Raw genomic sequence first — 22,452 nt, 5'->3', positions numbered from 1 at the left:
TCTAAGCGGTTGACCAATCACAACAGAGCCGGCCAACTAACCAATCAGAGCAGACTGGGCTCTGGTTTCAGACAGAGGGTGAAAAGAGGTGCTGCAGCACAGACAGTATGAGAAAATAAAGAGCTTTTTGAACATTAAAGCATGGAGACATGAAGTAGAGACACTACATACTGATATACACCTGAACATCAGCAGGAGAGGACTCTTTAAAGTAGAGTTACTACATACTGATATACACCTGAACATCAGCAGGAGAGGACTCTTTAAAGTAGAGACACTACATACTGATATACACCTGAACATCAGCAGGAGAGGACTCTTTAAAGTAGAGTTACTACATACTGATATACACCTGAACATCTGCAGGAGAGGACTCTTTAAAGTAGAGTTACTACATACTGATATACACCTGAACATCAGCAGGAGAGGACTCTTTAAAGTAGAGACACTACATACTGATATACACCTGAACATCAGCAGGAGAGGACTCTTTAAAGTAGAGTTACTACATACTGATATACACCTGAACATCTGCAGGAGAGGACTCTTTAAAGTAGAGATACTACATACTGATATACACCTGAACATCAGCAGGAGAGGACTCTTTAAAGTAGAGACACTACATTCTGATATACACCTGAACATCAGCAGGAGAGGACTCTTTAAAGTAGAGACACTACATACTGATATACACCTGAACATCAGCAGGAGAGGACTCTTTAAAGTAGAGACACTACATACTGATATACACCTGAACATCAGCAGGAGAGGACTCTTTAAAGTAGAGACACTAAATACTGATATACACCTGAACATCAGCAGGAGAGGACTCTTTAAAGTAGAGTTACTACATACTGATATACACCTGAACATCTGCAGGAGAGGACTCTTTAAAGTAGAGACACTACATTCTGATATACACCTGAACATCAGCAGGAGAGGACTCTTTAAAGTAGAGACACTACATACTGATATACACCTGAACATCTGCAGGAGAGGACTCTTTAAAGTAGAGACACTACATTCTGATATACACCTGAACATCAGCAGGAGAGGACTCTTTAAAGTAGAGACACTACATACTGATATACACCTGAACATCAGCAGGAGAGGACTCTTTAAAGTAGAGACACTACATACTGATATACACCTGAACATCAGCAGGAGAGAACTCTTTAAAGTAGAGACACTACATACTGATATACACCTGAACATCAGCAGGAGAGGACTCTTTAAAGTAGAGACACTACATACTGATATACACCTGAACATCAGCAGGAGAGCACTCTTTAAAGTAGAGACACTACATACTGATATACACCTGAACATCAGCAGGAGAGGACTCTTTAAAGTAGAGACACTACATTCTGATATACACCTGAACATCAGCAGGAGAGGACTCTTTAAAGTAGACACTACATACTGATATACACCTGAACATCAGCAGGAGAGGACTCTTTAAAGTAGAGACACTACATACTGATATACACCTGAACATCAGCTGGAGAGGACTCTTTAAAGTAGAGACACTACATACTGATATACACCTGAACATCAGCAGGAGAGGACTCTTTAAAGTAGAGACACTAAATACTGATATACACCTGAACATCAGCAGGAGAGGACTCTTTAAAGTAGAGACACTACATACTGATATACACCTGAACATCAGCAGGAGAAGACTCTTTAAAGTAGAGACACTACATACTGATATACACCTGAACATCAGCTGGAGAGGACTCTTTAAAGTAGAGACACTACATACTGATATACACCTGAACATCAGCAGGAGAGGACTCTTTAAAGTAGAGACACTAAATACTGATATACACCTGAACATCAGCAGGATAGGACTCTTTAAAGTAGACACTACATACTGATATACACCTGAACATCAGCAGGAGAGGACTCTTTAAAGTAGAGACACTACATACTGATATACACCTGAACATCAGCAGGAGAGGACTCTTTAAAGTAGACACTACATACTGATATACACCTGAACATCAGCAGGAGAGGACTCTTTAAAGTAGAGACACTACATACTGATATACACCTGAACATCAGCAGGAGAGGACTCTTTAAAGTAGAGACACTACATACTGATATACACCTGAACATCAGCAGGAGAGGACTCTTTAAAGTAGAGACACTACATACTGATATACACCTGAACATCAGCAGGAGAGGACTCTTTAAAGTAGAGACACTACATACTGATATACACCTGAACATCAGCAGGAGAGGACTCTTTAAAGTAGAGACACTACATACTGATATACACCTGAACATCAGCAGGAGAGGACTCTTTAAAGTAGAGACACTACATACTGATATACACCTGAACATCAGCAGGAGGGGACTCTTTAAAGTAGAGACACTAAACACTGATATACACCTGAACATCAGCAGGAGAGGACTCTTTAAAGTAGAGACACTAAATACTGATATACACCTGAACATGAGCAGAGTGTGTCGTCTTTAATCTCCTATCATCAGTGTTTCCTGCATCATGCCAAATCTTTCAATGAATGTCGGATACTAAAAGTCAGTGTGTGTGAACTGGCAGTCAGTCAGAGGTTAAAGGGGGGGGGGGGGGTGTGACGCCTGGAAGCTGTTTGTTTTGGAGGGACTCGATTTTTTAGCTGCCAGCAGAGACCATGTGCTGCTGTCAGACCCTGAGTCAGCGTTGGGGAAACGATACAGGAGACATCAGGGACCCCGTCAGCTGGCATCAGCCCTGCAGTTAGAAATGAGGAAGGGGGGGAGGAAGGGGGGGAGGAGGAGGTGATTTTGCGATAGTGATGCCCCCCCCCCCCCCGGCCCAGGGCTACAGAGCTCCCTGGAGGTTAGTGCACATCATCATAACGCGACATGGGAAACAAAACCAGACTTAACACGTAGCATTACGGAGGAAATATGTCTTACCTTTTGCTGTTGTTCTGATCAAAAGTCGTGTGCAATGGCATTAAAACGATAAAAACGCTGCTGAAGGTTAATCCATAGGTTAATCCAATGTGTCCGTCACTTTGAAATGATTTCTGATAATCCATCAGCAATAAACCTAGCTTTCAGTTTTCAGAGCGTAAGATAGCTTTCGACTGCCTGCGCATAGCTTTCACTTCTCAATGGTAACGTGTATGTGGAACTTTCCCTTCGATTCTATTGGCTCTAACGGTTCAAAAGAGATGTCAATCATCAAAATCGACCAATGGGTTCCAGAGAAATGGCAAATCCACCCAAATGACCCCAGAAGTTTTTTTTTGTGCTAAACCTCTCTAAAAAGGTAAAATGTCACTTGTTTTGCATCAATCTTGATACAGGGTTCTTATTATATGTTATAGTTTGGATTCCTAAAGCTTTTAGTCTACTATCCCATCATTCAAGGCTGGTTTTCACTATAAGTCATGTTTTTTTCATCAGCAGGAGAGGACTCTTTAAAGTAGAGACAATACATACTGATATACACCTGAACATCAGCAGGAGAGGACTCTTTAAAGTAGAGACACTACATACTGATATACACCTGAACATCAGCAGGAGAGGACTCTTTAAAGTAGAGACACTACATACTGATATACACCTGAACATCAGCAGGAGAGGACTCTTTAAAGTAGAGACACTACATACTGATATACACCTGAACATCAGCAGGAGAGGACTCTTTAAAGTAGAGACTACATACTGATATACACCTGAACATCAGCAGGAGAGGACTCTTTAAAGTAGAGACACTACATACTGATATATACCTGAACATCAGCAGGAGAGGACTCTTTAAAGTAGAGTTACTACATACTGATATACACCTGAACATCAGCAGGAGAGGACTCTTTAAAGTAGAGACACTAAATACTGATATACACCTGAACATGAGCAGAGTGTGTCGTCTTTAATCTCCTATCATCAGTGTTTCTTGCATCATGCCAAATCTTCCAATGAATGTCGGATACTAAAAGTCAGTGTGTGTGAACTGGCAGTCAGTCAGAGGTTAAAGGGGGGGGGGGGGGGGTGTGACGCCTGGAAGCTGTTTGTTTTGGAGGGACTCGATTTTTTAGCTGCCAGCAGAGACCATGTGCTGCTGTCAGACCCTGAGTCAGCGTTGGGGAAACGATACAGGAGACATCAGGGACCCCGTCAGCTGGCATCAGCCCTGCAGTTAGAAATGAGGAAGGGGGGGAGGAAGGGTGGGAGGAGGAGGTGATTTGGCGATAGTGATGCCCCCCCCCCCCCCGGCCCAGGGCTACAGAGCTCCCTGGAGATTAGTGCTGAGCCAGAAATGATGAATGGGGTTGAATGAGTGTGTAAAAGTCTCTCTCTCTCTATCTCTCTCTCTCTCTCTCTCTCTCTCTCTCTCTCTCTCTCTCTATCTCTCTCTCTCTCTCTCTCTCTCTCTCTCTCTCTCTCTGTGTGTGACTACTCGTTTTGTTTCCATCCTTACGACATCCCCCTCCTCCTCCCCTTCCCCCTTCATCTTTAGTGGAGGGAAATCCCTGCCCAGAGGGAGGAGGGAGTTGGAGTAATGTGTCTGTGTGTAAGAGAGGAGACAGTGATGTGAGAAATGGAATACATTGTGAACCTGCAACTGAAACTGGGTGTGTGATGTGTGTGTGTGTGTGTGTGTGTGTGTATGTGTGTTGTGTGCTGTGATGTGTGTGGATGTGTGTGTTGGGTGGTGATGTGTGGTGTGTGTGTGTGTGTGGTGTATGTGTGTGTGTGTGTGGTGGTGTTGTGTGTGTGTGGCTGTGGTGTGTGTGTGTGTGTGTGTGTGTGTTGGTCGTGTGTGTGTTGTGTGTGTGTGTGTTGTGTGTTGTGTGTGTGTGTGTGTGTGTGTGTGTGTGTGTGTGTGTGTGTGTGTGTGTGTGTGTGTGTGTGTGTGTGTGTGTGTGTGTGTGGTGTGTGTGTGTGTGTGTGTGTGTGTGTTGTTGGTGTGTGTGTGTGTGTGTGTGTGTGTGTGTGTGTTGTGTGTGTGTGTGTGTGTGTGTGTGTGTGTGTGTGTGTGTGTGTGTGTGTGTTAAATGTGACTTTCAACTGACCCCGCTTTGCCTGTGTGTGTGGCTGTTTAATGAATGGGAACCTGTGAGTCATCCGACTGGCGTGTTAATAGTGATAGTGTAAAGTATGAGATGTCACACACACACACACACACACACACCAACAATAACACACACACACACTGGCTGTCTATACAGGTCAGGCAGCCGTCTTTTTTTAACTTGTTTTGATTCATCACAAGTTTTAAATACTAGTATCTACTTGTTTTTTTTGTAGGGAAATGAATCAAATACAGGTGTGGTGTTGTAGTGAAGGAATACTGTTTCTTTGAATAAAGTTTTTTACTTTATTATGACGTGATTTCTTAATTATTGGCATGAAGTCTGACAATGATTTTTTTTTGTTGTGCCACGCGTTAAGGTTTCTAGATTAACTGCGTTCGTTTTATGCGTTTAAGTTGACATATTTAAACCCTAACTTTAAGCAATACTTAGTATAAAGATTACATGTTGTAAGGTATTGTAGGATCCAGAGTTTCCGTTGCCGTTAAAGTTTCAATCTTCCGGACAAAATGAAAAAAGTGCCGGTCAAAGGTCTTCTTTGTTATTTATTGAGCTTTAAAACTAATTGCTATGATTCGATATTAAACAAACTAATTATAGTAGATTAACTACATTATTCAAAAGCGTTCAGTAATTTACAATAACACAGGAATAATAAACGGAGCTCTCTCCCTCTCCTGACAGCCCGTCAGTATCATGCAGCTCGCGGATCCAGAGTGCCCCGACAGTAAAACTAAACATATCTATAACTAGTTACGGTAGTTTGAGAGGTGATTAAAATAGCTCCGTGTGATATTCTAACCTGAAGTGTGTGTTTCGCTCACCGGCTGATCTCTCTCTCTCGTCAGATTAGACTTTACTTGCGTTTATGTCCATATCGATCAGATCCAGCTAGTTCTAGCTAATGATATGACTACCTGCTTATTAAAAGACACCTAAACAATAAGCGTCGCTATGCAACCGGGTGAGGCCGCAAAGTATAGCGCAGCATTATGCATTTGTTTACATGCCCACCGGAACCCCGAGGCATTACCAACAGATCAACGCACAATCAACCCATCCAGGACATCTCTTTCTCCACATTACGTGTTAGACTTTAGAATTGACTCTTCTTGTCTGTCACATAAGTGGCGCAACTGATGCGGTATTGCGCTAAGGGGAAAGTATTTTTGACCCGAGAGATTTAGATTTGCCGGTCTTCAGCATATTTTTACCGGTCAAAGCTAACGGAAACTCTGGTCGGATCTTTAGATGGTACACTTCATGTCTCCTAACATATCTCAAAAAACTGCATCCAAATTTCATCATTATGAATATTTTCCCGCAAATCTGTACTGAAATAATGTTAAATGTAACTTTTTATGGTTGTTACTATGATGGCATAACGAATATAAAATGCTTTAAATTGATAATTTGGGGATTTACTGGGCGACTGGATAGTTCCTGATACAGGGGCTATGCAGGGACTTCAATGCCTTCTACCCTTTTCACCAGCTTGATAACATCAGAGTCATGTTTTAGATCATTATTTCCTGGTTACTCAAAGGGGGGGGGGGTGTCTATGTCATGCTGTGATGGAGCCGTAAGACTCAACACTTTCTATTGCTGTCTTCACACACACAAACAAATCCAGTCAGCTTGACACCGACCTGTGTTTCCTCTGTGCTGCGCTCAGAAATACCTTAATGGGATTTAGGATTGCTGAAAGCAGCGTGTGTTCCCTGAAAGCCCCACTGCAGGGCTCAGTTTACCCACAATCCACCAGCAACGCTCACCTTTTATGCCTGGAGTTAAAGGATGTTCTCTGAATCCTGCAGGATAACTCAAACCAAGATGATTTCTGTCCTTTTTAGTAGTTGAGTCTGTTGAGACTTGGCTTGGGAACCGAAGGGCCGCTGATTAAAGTCCAGATCGGACCAAATACAGAGTCAAATAATTGTTTGAATATTTTTTTTATACATAGATATGCTTTTTGATGGTGGAGGGCTTTGTAAGTAAGGACCAGGAGTTTGTAGTGGATGCGGTGAGAAACGGGAAGCCAGTGGAGTTCTTTGAGGACCGGGGTGATGTGATGCCATGATTTGGTGTGGGTGAGGAGTCTGGCGGCTGCCATGGTGTTCTTTGCTAGTGTGGGATCTTTCAAATGTGACACTTAATGGTGCTTTTGAATTGATCCAGAATGCAGTAAAAATGTTTTATTATATTGATTATCTTCCCTGTATACAGGCAATATCTGTCAAGTTACAAAAATAATGTTCTATATAACGCTTTTTCTGGTTGTTAGAAATGTGGTGTTTTTAATATCCATGCGTGTATTCGGATCTATGTGTGTTATAAAATGTAAATAATAAAACCCACACATCTTTTTCCTGTCCTAAGCACTAACTGAGTGTGTGTCCTTGTTCCTCAGCTGGCTCTGGATCCCTGCAGGGCCCCCAGACTCCTCAGTCCACCAGCAGCTCCATGGCAGAGGGGGGAGACCTGAAGCCCCCCACCCCCGCCTCCACCCCCCAGCTGCCTCCAATGCCCGGAGCCAGGTACCATGTTAGAAATATATATATAATATATATCGTGTTTCTGGGATATCAGGAGTCATCAGATTGAAATGAAAGTGATCCGTGCTGCAGGAAATAATAAAATACAACACACAGGAAAACAGTGGTGTAGTGGAAAGGTGTTAAAATACACACACAACTAAACGGCGTGTTAATACGTGTACAAAATTGAGTAATAATTGAGAAAGAAAAACAGATTTATTCTTTGTTTTTTACAAAGAAGTGAGGCATATTTGAAATATGATAAATATTGCCTATGATACTTGTATACACTGTAGAAAAAAAGACGTAGGATACAAGAGCACTCTTCAAAAAATAAAATATAAAAAAATAAATTAGATAGAAATAAATAGAAAATTTGAAATGCAATCATAAATACATAATTATTAAAAACACTAATAATTATAATAAATACAATAATTCAAAAAAGTAATTGTAGTAGTAATAATTTCCACAATAATAGTTAAAAAAAAATGCTTTAAAGGTGGGGTAGGTAAGTTTGAGAAACCGGCTCGAGATACACTTTTTTATATTCCATGGAATGCTCTTAACGTCCCGATAGCAATGGATATCTGAAGTGCTTTGACAAATCCATAAATAAATTTCATCTGTGGAAGCCGTAAAAAGCACGACCAATCATCTGAGCCGGCTAAAGTAACTGGATGGCCTACCTGCCTGTCAGCCTTCCATCTGTGCACAAACTTATCTCGTGCCCTCATTGGTCATGTGCGCGTTCGTGTGTGTTGGAGGAGGGGCTCTGTAAGGAAGTGGCAGATTTGTTCCCGTTGTGTATTTTCAAATTCTAGCGCACTCGAGCCGGTTTCTCAAACTTACCTACTCCACCTTTAAATTAAGTTTTTGTGGCTTAAATGACTGCAATAAAACACATAAACACTATATGGAATAAAAAGTATATTTTTCTTAAAAAGAACTGTAGAATATACACAGTAAATATTCCCCACATAGTATTTCATATCTCTAAATACGGTTTATTGCGGTGCATAACTATTTATATAAATAAGTAGATTGCAAGATGACAAACAGTTGAATGTTTATCGGGGCACTTTACTTTTAGTCTGGTGGTTTTTGTGTACAAGAAGTAAAATCATGTCTGTATTCCTCCTCTCTCTTTTTAGGAGTAGTGTGAGTCTGCAGGACCCTTTTGCTGACGGAGGAGACCCCGCTTTCTCCAGGAGAAACGCTCTGACCCCCAATTCACAGGGCTATCAACCCGGCATGGCGGGCCCAGAGATGATTGCTCGAATGGGCCCCTACGAAACAAACAAAGACCCCTTTGGTGGTATGAGGAAAGGTGAGCGACACCTAAAGCAGAACAAATAAAACACTATGAAATTCTGTCGACCGGAAAATCACACATTTTACATTCATGTATATTTTTGATATATTTGTACTTCTTATCTTACTTTACTCGCACTTGGATTAGGACTACTCTTTGTGTTTTTTGTTTTCTTTCTGCTGTTTCTGATTTTGTGTAAAGTGTCTTTGAGCACTGGGAAAAGCGCTATCAAAATGAAAGGTATTATTATAATCTGTGATTGTTTCCCTTGTTTTCAGCCGGAGAGCAGTTCATGCAGCCGGGGCCCAACAGTGGGATGGGAGAGCAGTATAACAGAGGCCCCCCAGGACCAATGGGGAACATGCAGATGGGCCAGAGACAACAGTACCCTTATGGATATGACCGAAGGTAAATAATCTGAGTTATTGGCATTATTAACCAGAGATGGCAAAAGTACACACATCCTGTACTCAAGTAGAAGTACAGATACTCGCGTTTAAAAAGTACTGACTAAACTTCTTTACTCAAGTCAAAGTAAAGAGGCTTTGAAATGTACTTCAGTAAAAAGTACCCATAGCTAGCAGCTGCTTTAAAGAGTACCTGACCTCCCTTTATATTCATAGAACAATAATGTCATTGTTAGCTAATGAATGTTTCCATGCTGAACAACGGCAACATGACAACGTTTCCATTGGTCCCTCTTCTTTAGAGAAGACCAGGAAATGATGGATACACGGATCGTGTTCAAATCAAAAGGCACGCAATAGGCGCTTTCACACCGGAGTACTTTTCCCGTTTAGTTCCGATAGTTCCTGGGATTTTGCGTTCACACCAAAAAGAGAACTTAGTTCATGAGAACTTTTACCCCCATTTTAGTGCCTGCTAGAGAGAAGGTACTTTCCTGGGGAGAAAAAAGTTCCAATTTCTGATTGGCTGGGCGAATTGCAAACCACGCCCCGTAAAACTCGGAAAAGTGTTGTAAAGCCGCCATTTTATTTGCTGGCATTAGCATTCTTAGCATTAGCATTAGCCAGCGCACCAACGGAGAGAGACTAACTTATGGCAACACAAAAAAAAACATGGGGGGTGGAGATGAGGAGGTGTCGGCGCTCTGGCGATTTACTCGGAAGGCTTCAGTAGAAGCTGCTGGGAGTCCCAGCAGCTTCTACTGAAGCCTTCCCAACTCCAGGGACTCCGGGTGGCAGTATACGCCGTGAAGTGGTTTGCGGCCTGCCAGTAAACCCAAAGCAGCAGAAGAAGAAGAAGAAGTGACGTCAGCGGCTTCATTTGCGTAATCTTCCCTCAGGGACTTATTCCGTTGTGAACGCGATCGGCTCTGAGTTCCATGGGGGAACTAAGTGCTGGGAACTAAGTACGGCAAAGTACTTGGTGTGAAAGCGGCTAATGACTCTAAATAATAATGATCACGCCACCAAACACACATTCAAACTAAAGTAACCAGCCTGTTTGGAAAATGTAAGAAGTAGAAAGTACAGGTATTTGTGTTCAACATGTAAGAAGTAGAAAGTACAGGTATTTGTGTTCAACATGTAAGAAGTAGAAAGTACAGGTATTTGGGTTCAACATGTAAGAAGTAGAAAGTACAGGTATTTGAGTTCAACATGTAAGAAGTCGTCGTCGTACTTGTTGAATAAAATGTGATGAGACGTTTCTAATGAATTGTGTTGTTTGTTGTGTTTGCAGACAGGAGCCAGGCATGGGCCCTGAAGGCAGCATGGGCCCCGGAGCCCCTCAGCCCAACATGATGCCTTCAGGAGCCGAAACTGGGATGTACTCGCCCAGCCGCCCCCCACCACAGCAACGGTCAGTACATTTAGGACGAGTACTTCAACCTGAGTATTTCCATTTTTTATTTGCATTTTAAGAAAATATTCACAAAGCATACATTTTAATTGTATATTTTATATTGTTGCATCGACTCAGTTGTCTTGTATATATATATCTGTCAGAGAGAAACCATTATTTATTTTATTTCATTTTTTACCTTTGACCTCCTTGTGTTTATTAACCTGATTAAATGTTACATGTTGCTGCATGTACCTTTTAAAGTTCTTAACAAATAATCTGTGGAGAATTTCTTGTTTGTTTTCCATTTTATGCTACATTTAGCTGACTTTAATTTGATAAGATTTGTTACATTTTGGTTCATATTATACATTTTCTTTTAATTAAATCAACTAATGAAATTGGATAAATATACCTGGAAGTATAACAGTGTCTTTTATACATCAATATGTGTCCTCGGTGCGTCAGGGAACTCACGCAGCGTCAGGAAAAAAAACCCTTTCTCTTTTCCTCCGTACCCAAATCTTTAAAAACGGGGCTACAACGAGCGGATACAGATTTGCTGCCGATATGACGTCAAATCGGCGGCGGACCCACAGAGAGTTGCTATCGGAAGCAATGCCTGACGTGTTTTGGACGTCTTTATTTACATTAGCAAGCCTCGCTAACACTCAGAGCTAACCTGTACTGTAGAGCACATGTGTTTTTAAAAAGCAGGAAATGAAAAAAGGAACTCACCTTGTGATAAACCCGCAAGAGAAAAAGCATTTGAGCTCCATACTGTTTCAGAAATAATCCTTGATGTGGTTTAGAACAGGATGGCGTTTTATCACAGCAGAATTTAACTTTATCTCCGGCAGAATTCTGATCAGGCATTAGCTCATTAACAGGGCTGGAATAGAGGGGTATGAGCAATGGCTACAATGGGGGATTTGTTTGCTATTTTAAGCACAAAACTTCACAACCAGTTTTGTATAGGTATGGCCCTACAATATGTTTCCAATATAGCATGATAGGTCCACTTTAAATTAGCTTTACCTTTTCCAGCTGCGGAATTAAAACGATGAACACAGGATGGAATTCATTGTTGTTTTGTTCTTTACGAAAAGGGCTACTCTGCATAATGAGTGCTTTTAAATTGTAATTGTAAGTAAAATATAGAATGCAGGTTGTTTTACTACACTGTGGTATTACTCTTACTTTAATACCGGAACATGTACCGTATTTTTTTTAAGGAGAGAAATGTTTTTTTTAAAGATATCTTGCTCGTTATCGCTTTTAAAAAGACAGGAGGATTACAGTGTTGTTGACTGTGATGATGAAAGGTGAAATATAATGGTTTGTTATTGTTTTTTTCCAGGCATGAGTCCTACACCAATCAGTATCCAGGCCAAGGAGCGCCCCCTGGTGGCCCGTATCCCAATCAGCAGCCAGGAATGTATCCTCAGCAGCAGCCGGTGAGAACATTTTGTTCAGCGCTCTTATTCCATCTTATTTATCCTTATATTTAACTATAAATGCGTCAAATTAGATTCCTTAATTGTCACTACACAGAGTACAGCGAAATTCCAAGCATTCCCGATGGTGCAATCACACATAACAGACCGTATGAGTGTCATTTTGACAATACAAGCTAAAACTTTTTAATATATAATATACAAAGTCACTATGAATTGGACCTATGATACATTGAACAGTACGCTTACAAAACAATACAACATTACCAGAAGACGGTCAACGCACACTTACCTACCTGTGTTTGCATCCTATTGAACAGAGGCAGGCCATACATGTTTTAATCTTGTTTGGAATAAATCCTTGAGATGTACCATCTGGTTTCAAGGGGGGGTCCAAAAGATAATACGATTATTATTCAATATAGCACAATTTAGCCAAATATTTTAAGTAAAGAATTACAAAATAATCAGACAGAAAAATGTGTTAAGCCATAATTATTGTTTTATTGATTAAGATACTCAAGTAGGGACATTCTTTAAAGGGAACCTATCATGCAAAATGCACTTTTTGATGTCCTCGACCCATCACCATGTGTCCCCGGTGCGTCAGGGAGCTCACGCAGCGTCAGAAAATAAAACCCTCTCTCTTTTCCTCCGTACCCAAATCTCTAAAAACGGGGAACAACGGAGCTGATCCAGATTTGCGTCCGATATGACGTAATATCTGAAATGTGGACCCACGGCCCAATCAGAAACGTTGCTATCAGAAACAATGCCCGACTGTTTTGGACGTAATATGGTCGGTGTTTACATTAGCATCGCTAACACTCAGAGCTAACCTGTACTGGAGAGCATGTGTGTGAAGAAGCAGGAAGTAAAAAGGAACTCACCTTGTGGTATAACCGGCAAGAGAGAAAGCCTTTGAGCTCCAAACTGTTTCAGAGAGAATCCTTGATGATCCATGATATGGCGTTTCATCACGGCAGCATTTAGTTTAGACAGTAGCTGCCGGGTCCCGCATGAACTCAGACCCCTCCTAAAGCTTTATCCCCAAATCAGCACGTTTGAAACAGGAAGGGAAATAGAGGGATATGAGGCATGGCTAGAATGGGTGATCTTTTTTATATATTTTTATATATCTGAGACCTATGCTATTGCCTACAAATAGCATGATAGGTGACCTTTAATAAAAGAGATTAACCATCTGGTTTCAACAGGGGTCCTTAAAGATTTTATACAATCACAATTTGGCAAAATAAAGAAAAACATGAAAATGTAATTAGAACATGATATAGAAAAAAGATTAATGTCTTGTCCTTGATGGCATTAAGCAATAAAGTTATTAAACCAAAGGATGCAGGTGTTTTTTATTATGGAAATGTAGTAAACATATCATCATAAAGGTATTTTGTTTGTGTAAAGACAATATGGATCAGATACATGTCTTCAGACTGAGAACCCACCTGAAATAATTGAAATGTTTTGTTTTTTTCCTCCAATGTGAAATAATATATATTGTTATTTTAATTTTCTTAATGACTATTTTGGTTTTCTTTCCTCACAGAACTACAAGCGTCCAGTAGACGGGGGTTACGGCCCTCCTGCGAAGCGCCACGAAGGGGAAATGTACAACTACAGCGGTCAGCCGGGCCCCCAGCCCTCGGGGCCCCCGGGCCAACAGGAGATGTACAACCAGTACAACGCGTATCCTGGAGGAGAACGAAGACCCCCAGGTCCCCAGAACCAGTTCCCTTTCCCCTTCGGACGAGAGCGCGTCCCCTCGTCTTCAGGGCCAAACTCCCAGTCTCCCATGCCTCCTCAGATGATGGCGAGCGCCATGCCATCGGGCCCCGAAGGCCCCCAGGGTCCCATGTGGCAGGGACGCAACGAAATGGGTTATAATTACCCAAATCGACAAGGAGCGGGTCAAAACCCCGGGTATCACGGCATGAATCGCTCAGAGGAAATGATGCCAGGAGACCAGCGGATGAATCACGATGGTGGTCAGTGGCCGGGTCATCAGAGGCAGCCTCCTTTTGGCCCCGGGGGCTCCGGACCCCCCATGACACGCCCCCTACCGTCCACCTATCAGACCTCTCAGAACCACATTCCTCAGGGAAGCAGTCCAACGCCAATGCCACGACCCATGGAGAGTAGGACGTCGCCAAGCAAGTCTCCGTACATGCACCCGGGCATCAAAGTACAGAAAGCAGGACCCCCGATACCCGCCTCTCACATTGGACACGCCCCCGTTCAGCAGCCGATGATCCGGAGAGACGTGGCTTTCCCCCCCGGATCTGTGGAAGCATCGCAGCCACATCTGAAGCCCCGAAGGAGACTCACCGTCAAAGAAATCGGTACTGAGACTTTATTTACATCTAACTCATTGTTAATGATAAATAATAATTATAATAATAAAAAAACAGGTTTTAAAGCTCTCCTATCATGCAAAATGCACTTTTTTAATTCCCATTATACATAAATATGTGTCCCCGGTGTGTCAGGGAACTCACAAAGTGTCAGAAAACAAAACCCCTCACTCTTTTCCTCCATACCCACATCTCTAAAAACGGATTTGCGTCCGATATGACGTAATATCTGAAATGTGGGCGGGCTTTAGACCCACGGGCCTATCAGAATTGTTGCTATCAGAAACAATGCCTGACGTGCTTTGGACCTAATATGGTCTTTGTTTACATTAGCAAGCATCGCTAGCACTCAGAGCTAACCTGTACTGTACTGGAGAGAGTATGTGTAATCAGCACTTTAGTAACAGGGCTGAAACAGAGGGATATGCGGGATGTCTAAAATGCATGATCTGTTTGGTATTTTGAGCAAAACACTTCATAGACATGTTTTTTATATAAATGTCCTGAGCTTTAAGAGTATAACTTATTCATTCCTCTCTTTCCACAGGCACCCCTGAGGCCTGGAGAGTGATGATGTCTCTAAAGTCAGGATTACTGGCTGAGAGCACCTGGGCTCTGGACACCATCAACATCCTGCTGTACGACGACAACAGCATCACTACTTTCAACCTGTGCCAGGTACGCGCCACACACACACACACACACACACACACACACACACACACACACACACACACACACCACACACACACACACACACACACACACACACACACACACACACTTACACACTTACACACACACACACACACACACACACACACACACACACCCACACACACACACACACACACACCTACACACACCTACACACACACACACACACACACACACACACACACACACACACACACACACACACAGACAGACAGAATGTGAAATACAATTAATATAGATACAAACAAAACACACCAATACAAATACAATGAAAACAATAAAATTAAATACCATAAAATGTAGCACTCTGGCTTGTATATATTTTTTTGTTTAACACACACACACACACACACACACAGGACGGTGCACATGCAATACACACACAGCTATACACACTATACAGACATGATGGTGCCTTTCCATTTAGTGCTTTAGTAGTTGAGAGGAGTTTCGCAGTGAGTTTATAGTTTTGGTTTCTTTCTGCTCCTCAGCTGCCGGGCTTCCTGGAGCTGGTGGTGGAATATTTCAGACGCTGCCTCATCGAGATCTTCGGCATCTTAAAGGAGTACGAAGTGGGGGACCCCGGCCAGCGAACGCTCATCGACCCAAACGCCGCCGAGGACCACGTGGACGAAAACCCAATCTCCGAGGAAATGGACGTGGACGAAGAAGACGAGGAAGACGACGAGGAGGAGGCAGAGGAAGTCGTCGTTCCCTCGTCGCTGGTTCAGGTGAAGCTGGAGGAGAAACAGCCGTCTTCAGAGGACGAGGAAGAGGAGAAAGAGTCACCTGTTAAAGAACCCGTCACTTCGCAGAACTCTGACTCGGAAAAGCCCAAACAGGCGAGTAAATTCGACAAACTCCCGCTCAAAGTGGTGCGAAAGAGAAACCCCTTCCTGCTGAATCTGGCGTCTTTGCAGAGGCAGAGTTTCGACAGCGGATTGACCCACTGGAGCATCGGCGGAGGAGACACGACGGAGCACATCCAGACGCACTTCGAGAGCCGATCGGACCTCCTGAAGCTGCGGAAACGCAAACCGACGACGAACAGCGAGAACCGCAAGAAGGTGGGCACGAGAGACGAGTCGGAAAACACGGAGAAACCGCCGCCTACTCTTATTCCTCCCGTCACCGCCACTATCGACGACGTCCTTTTCGCTCTACCTGGATCCGTCACGGAAGAAGTGGTTCGAGGAGGCGCCGAAGAGCAGAAAGAAAACGGGAAATATCTGTTCAGTATTAACCCCGAAATGCAGAGTCGACGCAACATCAAGATCCTGGAAGACGAGCCTCACAGCAAAGACGAAAGGCCGCTCAGCTCCTTGTCCGACTGGCAGGATTCGCTTTCTCGCCGCTCCATCTGCATCTCGAACATCTTGCGGAGCCTCTCTTTCGTGCCGGGAAACGACCTGGAGATGTCGAAACACCCGGGCCTCCTGCTGCTGCTGGGCCGCCTCGTGCTGCTGCACCACAGGCACCCCGAGAGGAAGCAGGCGCCCGTTACCTACGAAAAGGAGGAAGAGGAGGATGAAGGAGTGAGCTGTGAACGGGACGAGTGGTGGTGGGACTGCCTGGAGGTTTGTGGAAGAATAATTAACGTACTTTAATACATTAGCGTGGGTATTCATTTATGAGGGTAATGGCTCAAGATTCAAGGCTTTTATTATCATGTGTTCATAGCTACAGTGTAGATGGGTCACAGGCTCCTCTAACAGAGCAACAAAATAAAACAGATACAATAGAGAGGCGAAGTCCCGCCCATCTACTTCCATGGGACCTTATTTCGGAAAAAGTATGTATTGAGAAAACGTATCTTTCGATCCCGTTTGAATTGTGCCACGAATTACACATATGATTAGGGCTGCTCGATTATAGGAAAAATCATAATCTCGATTATTTGGGTCAATAATTGTAATTACGATTATTAAATGCGATTATTCATTGACTTTGAAAACATCCATTTATTGTACTTTAAAACAAATACAAATAATAATTTGAACGTTTTAACTGTTGAATTATACGTTCAGGGTAACCAACTGAAAAACCAATACAAAATAAATTATACATTCATGTCTACATTTAAATAAAAAATATCAAAATAATAAATACCAATAAACAAGATCAACAAACATGTTGCAGTGCAACCTGAAAACTCCTTAACATATAGCCAACATTTTGGTAAAACATATTCAACATATTCCACTCAGTTAAACATTAAAGTCTGGCCAACCGTCATGCTCCAGAAGTAACAGGAAATAAATGTTGAACTACAATTTAAGACCAAATAAAAATGTTTTGGCCACCATGGCAAATGCTGGTAGGGCTGCTCATGTCATCTCTTAAAGATGTTTTGCAATAAACACCAGGCTGTTTACATGGTCTGGTTTCAGAGATGAGCGCAGGCAGGGGACGATATTGCCACCTGTACTTGAGACCAGGATCTCGATTATTTGGGTCAATAATTGATATCACGATTATTAAAAACGATTATCCATTTACTTTGAAAACATCAATTTATTGGATTTTTTTTTTAACAGAATGTTTTGAACAGTTGATTACCCTGAACTTTAAGTATAACTCAACTGAAAAACCAAAAAATAATAATAATAATTTTAAGAATAATAAAAAAATAATCGTTTTATTTCAATTACGTTGTTTTCGTAATCGTTGCAAGCCGTAATCGTAATCGCGATTAAAATACGATTAAAATACGATTAAAATACGATTAATTGAGCAGCCCTACATATGATGTTGGTCAATCTTAAAAAATTATTTCCAAGTCAAAAAAGTCAGTTTGTCGTAAAACTGTTGAAATATAAGTCTATGAAAAATACACAACTAGAAAGACTACAAATCCCAGAATCCCGGTCCCGCTTGCTGGCTCTCAAATTGACAAACATCATATGTGTAATTCGTGGCACAATTCAAACGGGATCGAAAGATAATCTTTCTCTCTCCATTGACTTCAATGCATGATTTTTCCGAAATAAGGAGTTCCACCGGAAAGGGAGGGACTTCGCCTCTCTATAGCGCAAGTAAATATAATATAATAGAAATAGTGCAGAACAGTCTATATACAAGTAATTGGATTAATAATAATACATTGGATTGTTATAGCGCTTTTCCTAGTGCTCAAAGACGCTTTACATAAAATCAGAAACAGTACAAAGTAGTGTTGTCACGATACCAACATTTTGGCTTCGATACCAAGTCAAGAATTGCGATTCCGATTCTTTTTCGATACTTTTCTTAAAAAAAGGGAAACAGTCTTAAATGTAATTATTGTGCTTTATTTCACACCAGAACCAGAACACACACTTTTTAACAATGAGAACAATAAATGACAAGAGTTCGTATTAAATAACATTAATAAATGTCTCACAGACAGGCCTCGTGGAGTCCGTAGGCTTGCCCTCACTGTCAGAGATATCGCTCAAATACTTCCAAATTTAGCTTCTGCCGTCTTTTTTGTCAACAAGCCGAGGCGCAGCGGCAGTTGCACTCCCACTTGCAGCCATGCTTCTCGTTTTCTCACATGCTCTGGCAGCTAGCGCGTGCACGAGAGAGGGGCGGGACGAGAGAGGGGAGGGACTTAGAGCGTGCTTGAGAGGGGAGGGACTTAGAGCGTGCTTGAGAGGGGAGGGACTTAGAGCGTGCTTGAGAGGGGAGGGACTTAGAGCGTGCTTGAGAGGGGAGGGACTTAGAGAGTGCTTGAGAGGGGCGGGACTTAGAGCGTGCTTGAGAGTGGAGGGACTTAGAGCGTGCTTGAGGGGGGAGGGACTTAGAGCGTGCTTGAGAGGGGAGGGACTTAGAGCGTGCTTGAGGGGGGAGGGACTTAGAGCGTGCTTGAGAGGGGAGGGACTTAGAGCGTGCTTGAGAGGGGAGGGACTTAGAGCGTGCTTGAGAGGGGAGGAACTTAGAGCGTGCTTGAGAGGGGAGGGACTTAGAGCGTGCTTGAGAGGGGAGGGACTTAGAGCGTGCTTGAGAGGGGAGGGACATAGAGCAACACTAGTACAAAGAAAACAAAAAGACAGAAACAGTAGTCCTAACGGCACGTCCACACGGCGACGTGCCCATTCACTTTGAATGGGGTGACGCCACGTTTTGCCGAACTGCATTGTGGTTCCGTCGCTTCGCTTTACTTGCTTCAAAAGTTGAGCAATGTTCTACTTTTGAAGCTTCGGCGGAAGCGTCAGCCAATCAAATCATATGCAGTCCACTGAGACAAATGTAACATTTGTGATATTGGGCTATATAAATAAACATTGATTGATTGATTGATTGATATACCAGTACAAGCTCTCGCCAATCAAACCGTGCTTGTGTGTCCGGGGCGGGAGATTCATGTGATTGGTTATTGGTCGACTTTCAGACACGCCCACCGGCAAGCTTCAACGCACGCCGCCGTGTGGACGCTGCGTAAGACAAGTGGGGTTGTTGATCAGAGTTTGAAAGCTAGAGTGAATAGATGAGTGTTGAGAGGGTGATTAGAGAATACCCTCAGAGGGCGGATATGCAAGGCAAGTTTATTTATGTAGCGTCTTTCAACAAAAGGCAGCCGAAAAACATTATACAATGGCATTGGCAAGTCAACAAGTTGATATATGAATGAGGATTATGAATTACATTTATCAATGATTAGCAAGTGTTTCTAAATTAGAGATTAATCACACTGTGGTGCAGTGAGGACAGGTTTTTGTAAACTTCATTCAAACTTTATAGATTAGATTTACACATCTTTTACGACATTATTCGTTTGACACAACTTTTAAATCAGATGTCAGCATACAGCATTCACACCGCAATTTCTTCATGCATTGCATTGTCTATTTTTAAAAGTGTTTTTTCCTTTTCTCCCCACAGGTTCTGCGTGAGAACTGCCTGGTGACGCTCTCCAACATCTCGGGCCAGCTGAACCTCTCAGTTTACCCAGAAAGCATCTGTTTGCCTCTGCTGGACGGCCTGCTCCATTGGGCCGTCTGTCCGTCAGCCGAAGCTCTCGATCCCTTCCCGACTTTAGGACCCCTCAGCTCTCTTTCCCCGCAGAGACTCGTCCTGGAAACTCTCAGCAAACTCAGCATCCAGGACAACAACGTGGATCTCATCTTGGCCACGCCTCCTTTCAGCCGCCTGGAGAAACTGTACGGATCGTTGGTTCGCTTAGTCGGCGAGCGAAAAGTTCCCGTGTGTCGAGAAATGGCCGTTGTGCTTCTGGCTAACTTGGCGCGGGGAGATAGCTTAGCGGCGCGGGCTATCGCGGTGCAGAAAGCCAGCGTGGGGAATCTTCTGGGTTTCCTGGAGGACAGTCTGGCCGCCACTCAGTACCAGCAGCAGAACCAGAGCTCCATGATGCAAACGGGTCATCAGTACGAGCCCACCAGCGTGGACATGATGCGGCGAGCGGCCCGAGCGCTACACGCCCTCGCGAAGGTGGAGGAAAACCACTCGGAGTTCACTTTATTCGAGTCGAGGCTACTGGACGTCTCCGTTTCCCCCCTCATGAACTCCTCCGTTACCCAGGTGATCTGTGACGTACTTTTCCTGATCGGACAGTCATGACAGCCGTGGGGAGGTTTCCGTTCTGCCTCTCGCTCCCCGACTTCCTCCTCCTCAAAAAACAACAACAACCCCTTTTTGTTCGGTGTGTCTGTTGCGAGTGAAAAAGAGCAAAACTGACTTTTTTTTGTTGTTTTTTTTTTTTATTTATGCAAAATCACCTCGGATTCCACTGTCTGTTTTTTCTGCCTCCTCCTCCTCCCCCCCTTTCACCTCCTCACCCCCCCTCCCCCTTTTTCTCCTGCTTCTCACTAAAAAGGAAGGAATATCATGAAGTAGCTGTGGATTTTCTGAAAAAGAGCAGAAATCAACATCGGGCATATAGGACGCGACGGGGGGGGGGGGCGACGGGGGGCGGGGCGAATAAAGGACTTTGTTTTTTAATTAAAAGATATAAAAAAAACTCTAGAAAAAAAAAACTGTAACCAAAGTTGCTGTCTCGTTTACAGTGAATTTGGGGGGGGTCGGCAGAGGGGGAGGGGGGGGGGGGGGGCACGGACTAAACGATATTATGGACTGTGGTGTTGCTGTAAAACTCTGGATGCTATATTTACTCCACAGGAGAGAAACCACACTATTGGCTGCCATGGGGAGGCCTAGATTGTAGGACTTTTTTCTGTACTGTACCTTTAAGAACTGTAAACATACTGTAATAATAATACTGTTTCACACTGAGATACGCTGGCTTGGCAGCAAACTGTAGTTTTTAAAAGACAGTTTTAGTTATTATTAAAGAGAGAAAAACAACGGCTTTCCCCCCAAAGTTTGGTGAACCTACAACACCCCGACCTCTTTACTCTTTGTCCCTTGATTGTATGACTTGACCCTTATATTGAAAAAGTCACTTCTTTAGGACTCGATGCTAGATGCAGTCCGAGCTGCGTGTAAATATGATGTTGTACATTACACCTCTCTATCCTTCTTCTTCTGTTGCTCTTCACCGTTTTTAATCTTTGACGAGTTTCCCCCTCCTCTTTGCATCAAGTCATGTGATTACTTGACTTCCTCCTCCTCCTCAACAGACTGGGTTTTAGAGAAATATAACAAAAATCATGATCCATTTGAGCTCCTCCCATAAAATGACAACCTTGATGAAGAAACCATTTTTTATTTTTTTTGTTTATTTTTTTCATTTTTTTTCTCCAGTGATGCGGATTCTGCATATTTGTATTTCAGATGATGTAGCTAAAAACTTGATGTAAATTCCTCCCTTTTCCCCCTTTTTTTTGGCTTAATGAATATCATTTATTCAGTATGAAATCTTTATACTATATGTTCCACGTGTTAAGAATAAATGTACATTAAATCTTCGTAAGACGTTTGCTGTGGATTCATTTATTTTTCCACCATCATGCACACAGCAGGGTTAAAACCACCTGGAGTGTGTTCTGCTGATGTCTTTGATATGTGGACACACACACACACACCATGTATACATCACTTCAGGGGACATTACATTGACTTACATGCATTTCCTGAAGACTTATCCTAACCTTAACCATAAACAACACATGCCTAACCCTTACCAAGTCTTCCCCCTAAAATTAATTAATTTAAAATGTATGTCCCCATAAGGGAGGCGAGTCCCCACACGTAACTGTGTAAATATATGTAGGTCCCCACAAGGGTAGTAATGCT

At 42.8% G+C, this 22,452-nt stretch overlaps 1 protein-coding gene across 1 annotated transcript in view; it reads left to right on the top strand.

Moving 5' to 3' along the window:
- The window catches only part of arid1ab (AT rich interactive domain 1Ab (SWI-like)), a gene marked incomplete in the record, with an annotated part of 91,880 nt that extends 69,744 nt beyond the window's left edge, over window positions 1-22,136 (top strand). Inside the window, 9 exon segments of the mRNA XM_034235179.1 lie at window positions 7,468-7,594; window positions 8,749-8,924; window positions 9,188-9,317; window positions 10,614-10,733; window positions 12,076-12,172; window positions 13,737-14,529; window positions 15,089-15,219; window positions 15,750-16,835; window positions 20,122-22,136. Of these exon segments, the coding sequence (XP_034091070.1) occupies window positions 7,468-7,594; window positions 8,749-8,924; window positions 9,188-9,317; window positions 10,614-10,733; window positions 12,076-12,172; window positions 13,737-14,529; window positions 15,089-15,219; window positions 15,750-16,835; window positions 20,122-20,817 (3,356 nt within the window).
- Between the last annotated feature and the right edge of the window lie 316 nt (window positions 22,137-22,452).

This window comes from Gymnodraco acuticeps, unplaced genomic scaffold (genome assembly GCF_902827175.1).
Source record: "Gymnodraco acuticeps unplaced genomic scaffold, fGymAcu1.1, whole genome shotgun sequence".
NCBI lineage: Eukaryota > Metazoa > Chordata > Actinopteri > Perciformes > Bathydraconidae > Gymnodraco > Gymnodraco acuticeps.
This window is presented reverse-complemented; position numbering and strand designations above follow the sequence as displayed.